The sequence below is a fragment of the Erythranthe guttata genome, chromosome 8 (genome assembly GCF_056151865.1).
Source record: "Erythranthe guttata isolate IM_541 chromosome 8, IM_541, whole genome shotgun sequence".
Taxonomy (NCBI): Eukaryota; Viridiplantae; Streptophyta; class Magnoliopsida; order Lamiales; family Phrymaceae; genus Erythranthe; species Erythranthe guttata.
Window position 1 is genome coordinate 15,617,469 of NC_142540.1, and position 15,949 is coordinate 15,633,417.

At 31.7% G+C, this 15,949-nt stretch overlaps 2 protein-coding genes across 2 annotated transcripts; one reads left to right on the top strand and one right to left on the bottom strand.

The window, feature by feature from the left end:
• The first annotated feature begins 5,224 nt into the window (after positions 1-5,224).
• Positions 5,225-9,416, top strand: LOC105951261 (zinc finger CCCH domain-containing protein 3). The gene is made up of 7 exons (XM_012974659.2): positions 5,225-5,718; positions 5,957-6,132; positions 6,228-6,290; positions 7,448-7,558; positions 7,654-7,923; positions 8,103-8,291; positions 8,801-9,416. The coding sequence occupies exons 1-7, from the start codon at positions 5,664-5,666 to the stop codon at positions 9,146-9,148; spliced, it is 1,212 nt and encodes a 403-aa protein (XP_012830113.2). The 5' UTR covers positions 5,225-5,663; the 3' UTR covers positions 9,149-9,416.
• A 2,347-nt stretch (positions 9,417-11,763) lies between these two features.
• On the bottom strand, positions 11,764-14,533 carry LOC105951578 (triacylglycerol lipase-like protein). Its single transcript, XM_012975034.2, has 5 exons — positions 14,230-14,533; positions 13,992-14,064; positions 13,450-13,514; positions 12,385-12,491; positions 11,764-12,139 (listed from the first exon to the last, which is right to left on the bottom strand). Exons 1-5 carry the CDS (start codon positions 14,353-14,355, stop codon positions 11,929-11,931), a joined length of 582 nt encoding a protein of 193 aa, XP_012830488.2. The 5' UTR covers positions 14,356-14,533; the 3' UTR covers positions 11,764-11,928.
• Between the last annotated feature and the right edge of the window lie 1,416 nt (positions 14,534-15,949).

Below are 15,949 nucleotides of genomic sequence, written 5' to 3' on the forward strand. Positions count from 1 at the left end.
ACTCAATAATTTTCCTACGGGTGAATTGTGTTTTGCACCCCAAAAATGATAATGATTGGCAGTTTGCATCCTAAAAATATAGAATTAGCAAAATCCACCCTCAAATTATATTTCACGGCAGATTGCATCCTATATTTTTGAGATTTTAACCAAAAAAATCAATTGAAGAGGGATACTTTAACTTTTTATTCTTGAACGTCTTTTTGATTTTTGATTTTGTACTTTTAAATTATTATTTTGCTTGCACGATAAACAAATACAAAAAAGCAACTTATAGTTTTATTTTGTTAGTCGAGTTGAACTAAAAATTATATGTAAAATACATAATATAATTTTTTTCCTTTTAATTTAAAAGATAATAAAATAATCCCATTAAAAAATTAAATTATCGTGTATTTAGATTATGTATAATGTATTTAATTACTTTATTCTATTTTGTTTTTCAATAGTTTAATTAATGATTGTTTAGTTTATGTTATTTTAAATATATTTACTACATTTTTTCAAAAGAAACTACAAAACTCTAATTATATTTTTCAATCATCTAATTTCTATCAATTACTCAGTTCCTTACAAAAATTCAAATCAAATTAAAGTCAGATTATATTTTGGGCAAATTATGAGAAACCTCCTGAGATAAGATCTAATTATGAAAAATCCCTCATTTATGTAATTACTTATTACGAAAATTCCCCTGACGTATGTTGCCGTCTTACACAGCTCTCTTACGGTGTTACTTTTGACAAAATCTTTTTAATTCCGTTGAATATTTCTTAGAAAATGTCATTTTGACCTTAATGGTTAATTGGAAACATACTAATTACTTAGGGGCTAAATTATAATATATTTAAAAAATAGTAATTTTTTAAAATTTTAAAAATATAATATATTTCTTCATAATATAATTATTAAAAGGAAGATGTATATAAAAAGAATTAAACATATCTTCTAACATTAATTTTTTTTATTTGTTTTGTATTTTTTTTATATTTAATATTTTTTATCAAATAAAATTGATTTTACATATTTTGGAAAAATATTCTCGTATTTCAATGCCGATTCTCGCTGAATCATCATTTGTCAGGACCGAAGAGTGTAAGTTTCTTAGCTTGGACATGACATTTAGCACATGTTGCTATTCCTGGATCTAGAGGGGAGTACGTTCGGTGGAATAATTTCTTAGATGTTTAGAGCGATTAAGCACATGTTGCTATTCTTGGATTTAGCACATATAAGTCATCGCTTTTACTTCTTTCTTTCGAGGGATATTAGAGTGATTATTAAGAATTAAGAATTTAATTAACTTGTCCTCTCGAGATGGTTTTCTAGTTTCATTTATTTAAGTCGAGGTTCCTTTTAGAGCTTTTGATTCGGATTTGACGTCCTCTCTGTTGGTTTAAAAAAAATTAAGGGTAAATAGCACTTAACCCCCTTGTGGTTTGGATATTTTGCACATGACCCCCTTATGGTATGAAATTAGGCACATAACCCTTTTGTAGTTTGGACATTTTGCTCATGACCCCCTTATGATATGAAATTAGGCACGTAACCCCCTTGTGGTTTTGACATTTTGCACATGACCCCCTTATGGTATGAAATTAGGCGCATTACTCCCTTGAATGTAAAACTGTACAACACTAAATTACCCCTAAAGAGTACAGACTTTGTTTCGTAAAAACATAAAATTCGATAACATCTCTAATATAATATTCTATATAGAAAAATCGATTCTTCCAATGTCTCATTTCTGGGTCCAATTTAGAATAATAATCATAATCATAATAATATTAAAGTTTTGAAATATGTAGAATTATTTTATCGAATTATAATTGAACAAAGAAATTGATAGTTCATAATTTTATATCGAGGTTAATTCTTTTATATTTGATTTGAAGCATATGAGATTTTTAAATTGGTTTCTAAAATTGAATAAATTTTCAATCGCACCATAACTAGTATTATATACCTTTTGTGTTGTAAAATTAAAAAATATAGGGATTATTTTGTAGACCCCCCTCATTTCCAAATTATATAGAACTAACTACCAAGTGGATTACACTCTAGGTGAAACCCCCCTCATTTCGAAAATATTTTGACATACCCCCCTGGGCTACCCTGAAGTACCTATAATACCCTTCTAAAATCAGTTTTAACCCTAGCCACTCACGGTCTCTCTCTTCTTCTCCCAGATTCAAAATCCCGCCTCTACAAACCTCTCACCGGCGAAATTGCTTCCCGGAGCCATAACTCTCTCTCCGGTGGTCGGAATTCGATGGTTTAACTACCGTTGGATTCCTCTCGTCGAGCTCTTTCTTTTGGTGGTGATTTCATTCAGTTTCGAGCGCGAATCTGTTTCTGCAATTTTTTTTCATTCGAGGACGGTGGTCTTGCCGGAGCTTTATTTTGTGTTCCACCCGTCGAAATTTGACGGGTCATCCACCGTTGTATTCCTCTTGTCGGGATCTATATTTTGATGGTAATTTCGTTTATTTTTATCTTTTCAGATTTATTTCTATATTTTTTTGCATTTCCCAGCAATAACCTCTCTCTCTATCTCTCGATCTCTTAATAATGTTTGGTGATTTTTGAGTGTTTTGATGTTTTTATTCAAATTTGTTGATTTGCACTAAAGTAATTTCTTTTTGTTTTGATTTTGCAATTGCAGCTTAATGAAGGCCATTGATCCTTTCCTTGAAGGTGTCAAATTTTGTTTTTTTAAGTTACATCAGATCCGTTCAACAGACTGTATACATTACTATACATTACTATAGTAACATGTAGTTACATGTAGTTATATATGCGTATATTTATGTATTTTCGTTTTGTATTTTATTGGTTCTGATGTGATTTATAATAAAAATATTTAAATTTGTAAATTTTTGTTGGGGTTTTATGAATTTATTTTGTACAAGTCAGTATTTTATTTTTTTTTTAAATAAAAAAAAATATTTTTTTTATTTTTTAATTTTTATTTTTTAATTTTCAAAACAATATGTTTACAGTACTGAAAATAACTACATGTAACTACCTATAGTAATTCATAGTTATGTTCGTTTTTTCCCCATATATATATATATATATATATATATATATATATATATATATATATATATATATATATATATATATATATATATATATATATATATATATATATATATATATATATATATATATATATATATATATATATATATATATTTAACAAACAGATTTAAAAAAAAAAAAAAATAATAATAATAATAATAAATAAATCAGCGAAAATGATAAATGCAGGACCATAAATGCTGAATGCAGTTTGGCCGAAAATTGCACATAAGGGTAGTATAGTACTTTCGCGTCCCCAGGGGGGTATGTCAAAGGATGATTTGGGCTTGGGTTTATCTCTAGTTTATTTGGTGGCTAGGGGGTATGTAAAATAACCCCAAAAATATAATAATATATTATATTTCTCATTTTACAAAAAAGTACCTTAGGATTTTCATTTTATAGAATAATTATTTTCAAATTAAAAATAAGAAATTTTGACTTGATAGAGTAACCAACAAACAGTTGGTATGGTTGTAATTTAGCTAAACTTTAGGGGTAGTTTAGTCTTTTCCAATTTTTTATGTAAGGGTTTATCTAATTTCATACCATAAGGCGGTCATGTGCAAAATGTTAAAACCACAAGAGGGTTGTGTGTCTAAGTTCATACCATAAGGGAGTTATGTACAAAATGTCCAAACCACAAAGACGTTATGTGCCGAATTTCGTACCATAAGGGAATTATGTGCAAAATGTCCAAATCATAAAAGGGTTAAGGTGGTGTTTGCAAATGATTATTTAAAAGCAGAAGTTAGTGACTGTGAGTTAAGTCAGTTTTAAGTGCTTATTTTTAAAAGTTGGAGGTGCTTGCAAATATTCCAAAAAATGAACTTAAATAGAAAAAACAGGGTTATGGGTGCTCTAAAAAAATAGCTTAAATCAAATTATTTTAAGAGAAGCAAAAGCAAAAGTTGATTTTACAAACAGAAAACAGATTATATAAAAAAAAAAAAAAGGTCATAATCACTTTCAAAAAGCTTTTGCAAACACCACCTAAATGCTATTTACACAAAAATTGAATTACACATTATCTGCCATTCCCTAAGATATAATAATCAACAAAAAATAATCATTGAAGGGTTTATTTTATCAAGATTTGTTTTCCAGCCGTTTACTCATCTTATAAAGGTTTAGAAAAGAACATTGGTTCTCAAAAGCTCAATCAAATGCTTTTAGGATAAATTTTAAAAAACCAAGACTTGAAAGGTTAAAACAAATCGAAAAATGCTCAAATCATCTTCCTAATACTAAGTTATTCTACAGTTTGGTTCAAAGCATACTAAATTAAATTTTATAGTTGAAGATAGTGTAATCTAGCATAAAAGCCTGTATACTCTATCATAGTACCCACGGCTCAAGCAACTCACAACTTCTTAGTTTACACGACAACTTACTTTGGATATTATAGTCATCCATAGTCGACTATAGTCATTTTGGAAACCTTAGATCCGCTCATTTGAACCCTAGCCCCGACCATTCGATTCATAGTGTCACCAAACAATTGAAGCACCCCAAAATCGTCCCCAATGGCCCCGTAACATGTCAGATCTGTAACAACTAAAGAGATTAGGCCCATGATTCCCTTCTTGTACCAACTTACCACCCGAAACCAGTTGAGCTATACCCATGCAGGCGTAATCCAAACCTTCTTGAAAAGTTACAATATGATGTAAACCAACCATCGATGTTATTTGTATACATCTTTCATAAATTTCAACTGTGACAATCTTCCTGGTATTTCTTTATTAATCACTAGAAACTTTTACTATTTTTTCATATATGCTAGTCTAATTTTTTTTTTAAATACAAATTTCATTTTTTTTATGTACACAATTAAGATTTGGTTCATATTAGTAATTCACAAATAAGTGAACTTCATTTAAATAAAAATATTATTACTATTTTTTTCATCAATTTATTTGCAAATTCACATTCAAAATTCACATAAACAAATTTCTGACCAAAGAAACAATTCAATAATAATCATTATTATTATATAACATCACAAATTATGGGCAGAATCTCAAACTTTGTCACTATATGTACGTCGAGGGTAATACCGTCTTTTCACCACCCAACTACTCGTACTTTTTGTTAAATAAATAATATAAATATAATACATCGAATATAATAAATTATTTCGAGAAATATTAACTTAAATATAATAATCGTACACGGGTGCAGGAAAATCTTTTGTAAGGAATTCGCAGTTAAAAATTCCAGACTTCTTCGAAGAAGATCTGAAGGCTGAATTTTAGAGAGAGAAATCAACCCTATTTTTTTTTTTAATTTTTTTTTTTAAATAACAAATAAGAACGACGATAGAATAGAATTGAATCCGAGTGATGATGTTTGTCGCTCCTGATTTTCTTTTTTAATTATTAATTTTTAAAATATTATATATATTTATTTCCATTAAAAAGTGGCGTGATTTCTGAAAAAAAAAAAGAAATTCGTCAAATGATCATAATCACGCGCATGTGTGTTGAGTTGGTGTAGTATTGAAGTCGAAATCTGGAGTATAATTATCGTATTAAGTACAGTGTGTGCGTGTTTATAAAGTATTCGGATAATCGATGCCGGTGAATCGTAAATTCCAGAGGAATGCTTCAGCGATCGATTCAGTTGAAGGTATGTATCCAATTTTTCCTTTTTCCTTTTCAAAGATCAAACCTTTTTTTTTTTTTTTTTTTTTTATAATTTGGGTGCCTGATTAATTTTTTAATCGATTTTGTTTGTAATCGTTGATGATCGATGTGTTTTCCGTTTGCGGAGATAACGGCGATTGATTGATTGATTTGCGTATTCTATTTTTCAAAATATTAATGGATTGATTTTTTGATTTTTTTTATTTTTGTTTAAATTGCAGAGATGATGAGAAGGGTGAAGGTAGAAGGAAATGATGAAAATGGTGAAGTGGGGGATGAACCGGTTGTGTACCCGGATCGACCCGGCGAACCAGATTGCATATATTATTTAAGAACAGGGGCTTGTGGTTATGGAAGCAATTGCCGTTTCAATCACCCCTTCAATAATGCAGGACAAGTGTGTAATTATTATGAATAATTTCATCTATTTTACACTCTTACCTGTTCTTTGTTCGTCTATTTTTAAACGATTTCTTTGTCGATGATGGCTAGGTGTACGGTGTTAAAAACAACACCATTGAACTACCGGAAAGAGCTGGACAACCAGATTGTGGGGTAATTGCTTCATTTCTTTTTCTCTTTCTAATGTATTGTGGTGCGATGAGTTCATGTGTTGCGTTTGTATTTATATTTTTATTCTGGTAAATCCTCTTTAATTTTCGTTTCTTTCATCCATATTGCATACTGAAACCTAATCGTTTTGTTTGGGTAAACATCTTTTCAAGAAGTGATTTATTGTTACCTTAAAAAATGCCTTGTACACGGTAATCTTGACTAAACACAGTACCAGTTTGGTTATCACTATTCTATGATGTTCATTTTAGATTGATTTTAAAGAAAAAAAAATCCCCTTTACACTCGCAATATAATTCTTTTTACTAAGCAAACGAGTCATTGGTTCTTAGACTCAAAAAGCAGCAACATTGAGTCTGTTTCTTGCTCTTTTTTGGAGTAATTTGAATAGGGAGTTCATCCTCATTTTCTCTTCCTTTACGGTAATGTAGCATGTTACGTTTTGCAAGTATTGAATATTGACTGTTGAGTTATGTGCTTATTATTTTTTATTAGTGTGTGTTAATTTATCTTGGCATTTTGGTTGATATTTTCATTTGCTAGTCCTTGTCGTATAACTGGTGCTGTAACTTCCCTCTGATGTCGGCCTACTTTTTGTTTCAGTGACCTTCAAGTTCTTTCTTTTAAGTATTCACTGAACTTGTCAGCTTTGAAGACATATGTTTGATGAAATTGTAACTTGTTTTTGGGATTGTCTATAATTAAATTTCTTACTAAATAGGCAAAGTCGTGTCTACTTAGTACTTACTCGAATATGACGAGAGCTTACTCTTCTCTAAACCCTTGATATCCGTAGATGCCAATAACTTCTGTAAACGATCAATACTGTGGCGTTTATTATATTAGCTAAACTGTTTGAGGTATCATAGAATCAGCCATTTGATCTGCATTGCAGAAGCTAATAAGCTTACGCTTATTACTATTAATTCTAACATAGTTGTATGTTCAAACTGTTGGTATTGCATTAAAAAGCGACAGCTAATACATTTTATTCAATGGTCTATAAATGCGTCGAGTATATCCACTGGTTTTGTTTGGTACTCTCCCGTCAGGATTCTTACTGGATCTCTAAAGTAGGGGTCGATTCAATTTTATTTTTAGGGTAAAACTTGTTTTAATCGGTGACCGTTATCTTGCAGTATTATCTAAAGACAGGCACTTGCAAATATGGATCTACATGTAAATATCATCACCCCAAGGAAAGGCAGGCTGATGTTTTGACGAATATGTTGGGCCTACCAATGCGTCAGGTCTTTATTTACATCTATTGCCATGTTCGAGTATTCTCTTTGTAGTGAAGTTACGGGCTTAATTGTTAGTATGAATCGTGTATTTATTTATTCAGGATTCAAGGGCATGTCCGTATTATATGCGGACTGGAATATGTAAATATGGATATGCGTGCAAGTTTCATCACCCTCAACCCGCCCTAGCTCCAAATGTCTTACCTGCTGTTGTAGGAACTGTCTATGGTGCATCTGCATCGTCAGCTGTGCCTTCGTCTGCTGTACCTCAACTTTCAGCAAAGGCGACTTATTTCCCTACTTCTCTTCAACTTCCGCAAAGCTACATGCCCTTATTTATATCTCAATCGCAAGGATGGAATGCATACGCGGTATTAATATTCTGCTCTTTTTTGCTTCAAATATTTTTCGGGTTCCATATTTTTCTTCGTCTTTTAGTATGTTTTATTCTAGTAGTGAATTCCGATAAATGCAGGTTTGTTGCAATTTTTATAATTATAATTATTTGTTTCTTACGGAAGTTACAAATACTGTCTGTTACTGTGAATAGGGAGGCATGAATCATCTATCTAACGGAATGATGTCAGCGTCGTATCTGCCTGAAAGACCGGATCAACCAGAATGCCGTTATTTTATGAACCATGGGAGTTGTAAATACGGACCCGACTGCAAATATCACCACCCGAGAGAGAAATTAGCATCCATTTCTTTTGGCCCTCTTGGCCTTCCTTTAAGACCTGTAAGTTGCTTCGTATCTTCATCTTCACCATTACCATGTCTATGTAGTATTGCTTGCCATTTAGCCCAATCGATAAAAAATATTACAAGCAAAATGGTTTGTTTTGTAATAATTACAAAAAACTGCCATCACTTTGATGTCGTAAAACAATTTTCTTTGTCGTTGTGCTTAATTCATTCTCGTTACATTCTTTGTGTGACGACTAGTTGATCGTCAAAATCCACAGTAACATGTTCTAATGCTCTGAAGATAGCTGATTAATGACGAGTCAACTTGTATATGAAATGTTTCTATTCGTCCGTTTTCGGGTTCAACTTGTAGATATAAACTAGACTTAAGTGAAAGCACTTCACATTAGTCATGATTTTGCTCGTCTTAATCTTGGTTCAGTCCGCATTGCATTTTGAACTTGTGGCTTGTTTCCTTTTCTTGTCTTTATCAACCCACACGGTTTTGAAATAATAATTACTCAATAACTACGATTCGATACTTGCGTGCTTGAAATGCAGGGACAAGCTATATGTTCACACTACAATCTTTACGGGATTTGCAAATATGGGCCCACATGTAGATTCGATCACCCGATGGATGGAGGATACCATCCGTATGCATATAGTATGAGTCTCCCTCCTTTGGCGAATGCATATATCCCTAATATTAATAATACTCCCAATATTCAGAGAATTTTGCCAATAAACGAGACTACATCATCGAGTTTGAGTGAGTGGGTCAACAATGGAGCAGCTACTGCAAGTAACAACAAGAATCGTACAAAAAGCATTGAAGGAGATCCTTCTGATTCTCTTCCTTATTCTTCTAAAGCGTCTTCCGAGGTAATTCACAACGAATCCGATTGACAAACAGAGTGAATCGAGGCATTGCTTTATTTTTGCCTTTTCTTTTATTTATTTTTTTTCTTTTTCCTCCCTTACATACACATCATGTCTTTTGAGGTGAATGTACTGTCAAATCAAATTGAAGTTAATTTATCGGGAAGGATTTTCTATTTTTATTTTTTTTTCGTTTGTTCTTTTGGTTTCGGGGAATGAGGTGAGAATGAGAAGGATTGAGAGGAAATGCTCGTTTTGTATGTGTGTTTTTATTTTACAAAGAATTGTTACTGAATATTCTGATTTTGTTTTTCAGTTCAGTATAACAATTAAGTTAAGCCCCCAAACACTATTTAAATCAAGTGATTTCTAGAACAACCCCTATTTTCTATCTATACATATACAATTATTATTATTTATTATTTAACTATAAAAAGTAGGAATGTAGTTAGTGATTTCTTCCATTTTTTTTGCCAACATACTGCAATGATAAACAAGATTGAAGGGCAATACAGAGTAATATTGTTACTCATACTTTCTAAAAAAAAAAAAAAAAATCGTATATATCAGATTAGTTTAAATTATATGATATTAGATTAATTTTCTACTGACTAATTAATTATTTAGTTAATGTTCGGTTCCTGAGAGTAGAAATTTTATAACTAAGATTTTCAGTTTTAATAGTATTTAAAAAAAAAAAATTGTCACTGCCACACACACAAGTGATACATCTGACAGTAAATCACAGAAAAATATAATAGGATACCTATGAAAATTGACATTCAATCTCTAAAAGTTGAGTATTTTAACAAATTATGTGAGTAAACTTATAAATATTTGAAAATGAAATAGTTTAACATAATATGGTGAATTTTTAAAAATTGACTATAAGCTTGTAATATTGGTGAAAATGGCAAATAACAACAAATACCCAAATGAATATTCTCAAAGGTGCTCACAAAGGAATTTTTAACGCCACACTTTCAACCGATACTCGTCCACACCAACCGTCGAGTCTTGTTTGTGCCAACTTTCAATAGATTTCTGCACCAACCTTTAAAACTTGCTGTTAATGATCAAAAGCCCGTTTATTGTCCACAAAAACCACTCATCGATTCATTTGTGTATATTTTTTCTTTACATTTTTTCGTAAGCAAAAAATCGAATATGCAGCGGGGGACTTAGGCAGCGGTTCCCGCACTAACATAAAATGAAAGAAATGATAAGAATCATACAAAGTGTCAACGACCCAAAAGTGACTTAGTCAGGAAATAAAATCAATCAACATATCGATAACAAACCAACAAAAAACTGCAATATATAATAAAATATAACGAACGCCTAAGCCATAAAAGGCGAAAATACGATAAAGTTCACAATCGGAGAGTGAGGAGTTATCTGATTCACGAGACTTGTATATATTTGAATTTTGTAGATCCTACACCTAAATATACCTTGTAGTTTTACTTGATAATACACCACACAGTTGACAATAACCTCTCACTAAACATCATTACGGAAGAGACTTCTGGTGCTACTAGGCTAAAATTTATAGCTTTGAATAAACCATATTTTTGAAAGAATTGTGAGAAATCGGCCAATAACATGAGAATTATTAGAATTATATCAATTTGGTTTATTAATTATTTTCAATAAATGTTAACTTATAATTTTTGTTCAAGTGTCGTCTGAAATTATACCCAACGTGACATATTTGACCGCAATTACTTGTGAAATATTATGGATATTATTATTCCTACATGCAATAAAATTTCGAATACAATCGTTGAAAAATAATAGTGCAATTCGTTAAATATAATTTAAATGAGAGTAAATGATTTTTTTCCCTTCCAAGTATAGGTGGAAATAGAAACGAAAATTTTGAATTTCGCCAATTCTAATATGAAATCTTCTGATTTTGGAACACAAATTTTAATTTTGATTACAAAAAGTCCAAATTTTCATACTTTTTTCTAGATAGCTCTGGGTTAGGGATATATGTGAGAAATTAATCCAATTTTAATTTATAGTTCCGAATATTCTTTCTTTTTTTCTTCTCTCAAAAAATATACTTATAATATCAATATTATTATGCATTTCATATTATACGTGAACAAAAAAAATCCATTTATTATGATAAATTTTTTCATCTTAATTTTCCGATTTGCAATTTTTCCAATTTGTTTTGAACGAAATTGAATTTTATTTTCTCTAATTCCAACCCAATTCGTCCAACTTCCATCCTTGGTACTTTACGATTTGTTCGACCCTACACCCGGTGATAAACACCGGACCGGGTCTTCTGCTGCCACGTGTCTCTTTTTTGTATTTTATAATAGATTCTCCGCTAGGGTTTACCTTTAGGGGTTTTAGAAAAATAAAAAAAAAAGGAACACGTGGCAGCAGAAGACCCACCCGGTGTTTATCACCGGGTGTAGGATCGAAGGAACCGTACCTTACCCCCTGAAACCCGAACAAACAATTTTGCCGTTGCAAGATATCCCAACCAAATTTGGATGAATATGTTAATTTGGGAAGACCGTGTTCAAGAAGGTTTTGTAGAATCTACACCTGATGAAATACATCATATAGTTTTAAAACGTAGAATTAGATCTACACATAATAACACAGATACCCATGTGTATGTGTGCTTTGTGGCTGCTTATTTATGAAAAGGAATCGGACAAATGTCGAAAATTTCCTTTAATTTCAAATAAAAAAATAAAAAAAAAAGAATTCAGATAATCTGTCATCATACTCTCATTTACCTGTAAGTAAATAAATATGGTACCTACATGTATCCAGATTTACGTGCAAGGGACAGAAGCGTCCTTTGGCGAAGAATCGGAAATCTTAGAAGCAGCACTTTCTTGGAGTTTAGGTCTTCTAAGTGGCCTTTTTAAGAACTTTAGCACTTTATGAAATCTTTGTTGCTTAATTGTCCCCAGTAATTTCATCTGTTCTTCCCGCAGCTTTCTGTTCGCATACCATGCTCCACCGCGCCAACCCAAACCATATCTGCACATTTAATTACAAATCAATACAATTTCCCAATATTTTTTATATTTATTTCGAGCTACTGAAAATCAAAATTCGTTTTTTCTTTTTCCACATATCTACTGAATATTTTATATGGAGATCTTTAAGCATATTATCTGTTCTTCCTACATAATAATCTTTGCATCCTTCATGTAAATACAACTCATTAAAAGTTTAATAATACTAAAAACGAAAAAAAAAATTAAAATGCATATTTAACTGACCCGATAATCAAGCTGGTTCCAGCAGTTGCAACACAAGCTGGGATGCTAACAGTTCTTGAAACAAGTCTTCTGATTTCAGGCTCTTTCATCTCGTAATTGCTTTTCATCTGCCATAATAAATATCATACTCAAATTGAAAAAAATTAAAGGATAGAGAAAACGGCAAAGCAACGAAACTGACTTAGAAAGTGGAAAAGAAAGCTACATTAAATTGACGATACCAAAAACTATACAATATATGAACTGAACCCCCACATCTTTAATGAACTGTCATGCAGCATATTGCCAGAATAGTGTTGAATTAAAGTCAGTAGTCACAATATACCACTAATGCTTACAAAGATAATACAGTGTAACTTTCACTTTGAATTGTCACTGAACAAATTATGAGTTGATATATCAGAAGTCAGAACAGTTCATACATTGAAGATCCAGGTTTCAACACATGCATGCATAAAGAATACAAGATTGGGATTGAGAGGAGGCGGAAGGGGAAAACGAAGGTTATTATTTGGCGAAAGGTTGTATGGAAGGCAGTGAGGATAAAGCCATGATCTTTACACTGGAAGTAGATTGTAGATGTAGAATATAATCAATAATTCCATACTGGGGTAGCTAACAGTTCTTTCTAGACCAAATAGTTTTCTGAATCCCGTTATCGCTATCCACTTTACACTGGAAATAATAAACAAACAGTTTAATATTATAGTGACAAGGGAATAATAAAAAGATGAGTTTGAAATAACTGATTTCCAAATCTTATTCGTCTACTGGGCTCCAAGAATTTCATGGCTACGGAATTCTGAGTAAAGTACTCCTCCATGAAATTTAAATCATAGTGAACCTAAATTTTCAGACATGCCAACTAATTAGGTCAAAGCAAAAAAGGGACAAGGATTGGAACCAAGAGTATTGTTACCCACTCATGCTCCAAAGCATTCACAAGTCGAAAACAATTTTTTAAAACAATATTACACGTGAAAAGGAGGTTTCTGTATTTCTCTTAATTCAATGAATGCTGCAAGAAGCAATGGTAGAAAGCTTAAAATATTAGGAAATGCTTACAGCTTTCTCAATTGATTGAAGCCTTTCTTCAACTCTTGACTGATGAAGGTGCCGTAAAGAATAACCTGCATCAACATCCACGTCATATGTGTCGCAAGTCTTCAACAAACAGCTAAGTAGCAATCTGCCATGCCATTTTAATTAGTTCTTCAAATATATTTTCAATCAATTCATGGGCCATAAAAAGCCAAGAATCCGTATATTTTGGGTTTCCCTAATCTATTTCGAGTCACAATTCTCGATCGAAATGAACCGCACAGAGTGTACAAAAAGTACAATTCCCTTCATTTATCTTGTTTTAAAAGTTTCAGTCGGCTAGTATTACCGTCACATACACACTTAGAAATACTTCCATTCAAATTTTTGAACTCCAATTCTAATAATGCAGTTCCAAAAATCCAACACAACAATTAGAACCCTTAAAAATTCCAGGCACAAACAAAGATTGAACTTTCAGAAAATCCCAATTTCTGAAAAATACTAGAATTACATAGTTTTTTTAAAAAGATAAAAAAAAAAAAAAAAAACAACAGAAAAAATACCAGCCCATGCTGTAGCCACTGAAGCAATAGATGTGGAGATAGTGAACACCACTTTATGCCTCTCAAATAAATCCTGCAAATTAAAAAAATTAAAAACAACGAAAAAATTTGTCCAGAAATCCGAATAAAAAACCAAAATCCGGATAATTAATTGAATCGACCCCGAAACTCATTCAAATTATATACATAACTATACATACATAATTAATTGAGAAAAAAAGGAATCTTTATAGTTTACCTTAGTGGAGTTGAAAGTGGCCTGAACGGCAGAGAATGAATTGGAAGCTTTTGTTCTGAATTGGGTCAGAATTTGATGGTTCGCAATCGAGGAGCCCGACGCTCGCAATCGCGAAATTGTTCTCATAATTAATTTAATTTTCTTCCAAAAGGGAGCAGCGATGAATTCTCAATTTTCATGGAGAAAAAAAAAAAAAAAAGGGTTTTTGGGATTTAGATTATTAGTAGAGTGGGAGCATTTCAAGTTTAAACGATTCTCCGTTTCTCCTGCGGAAAATTGAAACTTGGGGAAGAATCTATTATTTGATTTCACTAAATATAATCTAATTTATTTCTAACCAAAAAAAAAAAAAGTTATATTAACCTAAGCTATATATAATATATTTGTATAACAAAAAAGGTTTATTTCTAGTTTTTCTTTTAATTGTTACTAGCATTTTAAAAAATGTAGCATTATTCATATTTTATATAAATCGGAGATTGATAATTATTAAAAATTATAGTTAAAAATTAGTAGAACAAAAATATTAAAAATAAATAATTGCAGAAATACCATTAGGATTTTTTAGGATTACCTAACGTTTCATTCTTTTATGTATAAGATATAAGATTATATGTGAAGAAATTGTGTTCATAATACTCAGAAATTATGTAGAGATATATAATTTTGTTGGCCCAAATAATATGGCATTAAATTTTGGATAACCAATTCATTCCGATAATTACATGAAATTGGTCAACTGGAAGGATCATAAGATTAAAGTCTAAGAACTAGTCTCGGATCTGTGTAGGGGAACTTTTGATAAACAAATTGGATTTTAGTTCATCGTCGTAGAGCATAAGTATCAAATAAACTAGGTTTAAGATGGGATTTAGCAACTAGAGTATTCAAGATGAATGAGGGAGTCTATCCATAGTCAATAAGGGTCTAAACATGGGTTATTGCAAATACCCAAGAAACATATCTAGAAATGAGCTTTTCCGCATTTCGGGCAACTGGGCTCAAGGGCCGGTATGATAGGTACTAGATTCAAAGGGCATTTTCCTTTTCACTGGCTGATTCGGCTATTGGCATTCTTCCACGTACGAAAGATAAAGCATGAGATGGTGACGACTATCGAATCTCTGGTTCATCTTGATCTGCCTCCGGTGCCTTGTCATCTACTACACGGAATGTCGTAGCAGAAGACATGCCAACATCGCATAACACGTTTGAACACCGAGTTGGTGCATCTTTGGAAGTGGTTTGTCTGTTCGTTGGCGTCTTTGGATATGAAAGGAGCATAGAGACACTGATATGAATAGAGCACAATGGACTCAGCCTCGGTCATTTCTATACATACGAAAAGAACTTTGAGACTTGATCCATTCTTCGGCATACAACCGAATTTGGGATGCCATGGAATTAGGCGGGATTCATTCTCAAAGAAAAGAAGAATGAAGAAGGAGATGAAGGGGTAGGTATCCCCCTTTGAGAGAATACACACCTCTCACAAAGAGAGAATCTTCACCTCTTCTAAAATTTTAATAGTTAACCCATTCTTAAACCTCAAAATGATCATTCAACCTTTGAAAATGGATAGTAAAATTAATTAGTGAAGCAAATGTGAGATCAATACAAGAAAGGTCAATATAATTAGCTTAATTATACTAAAATTAATTAGTGAAGCAAATGTGAGATCAATACAACGAAGGTCAATATAATTAACTTAATTATACTA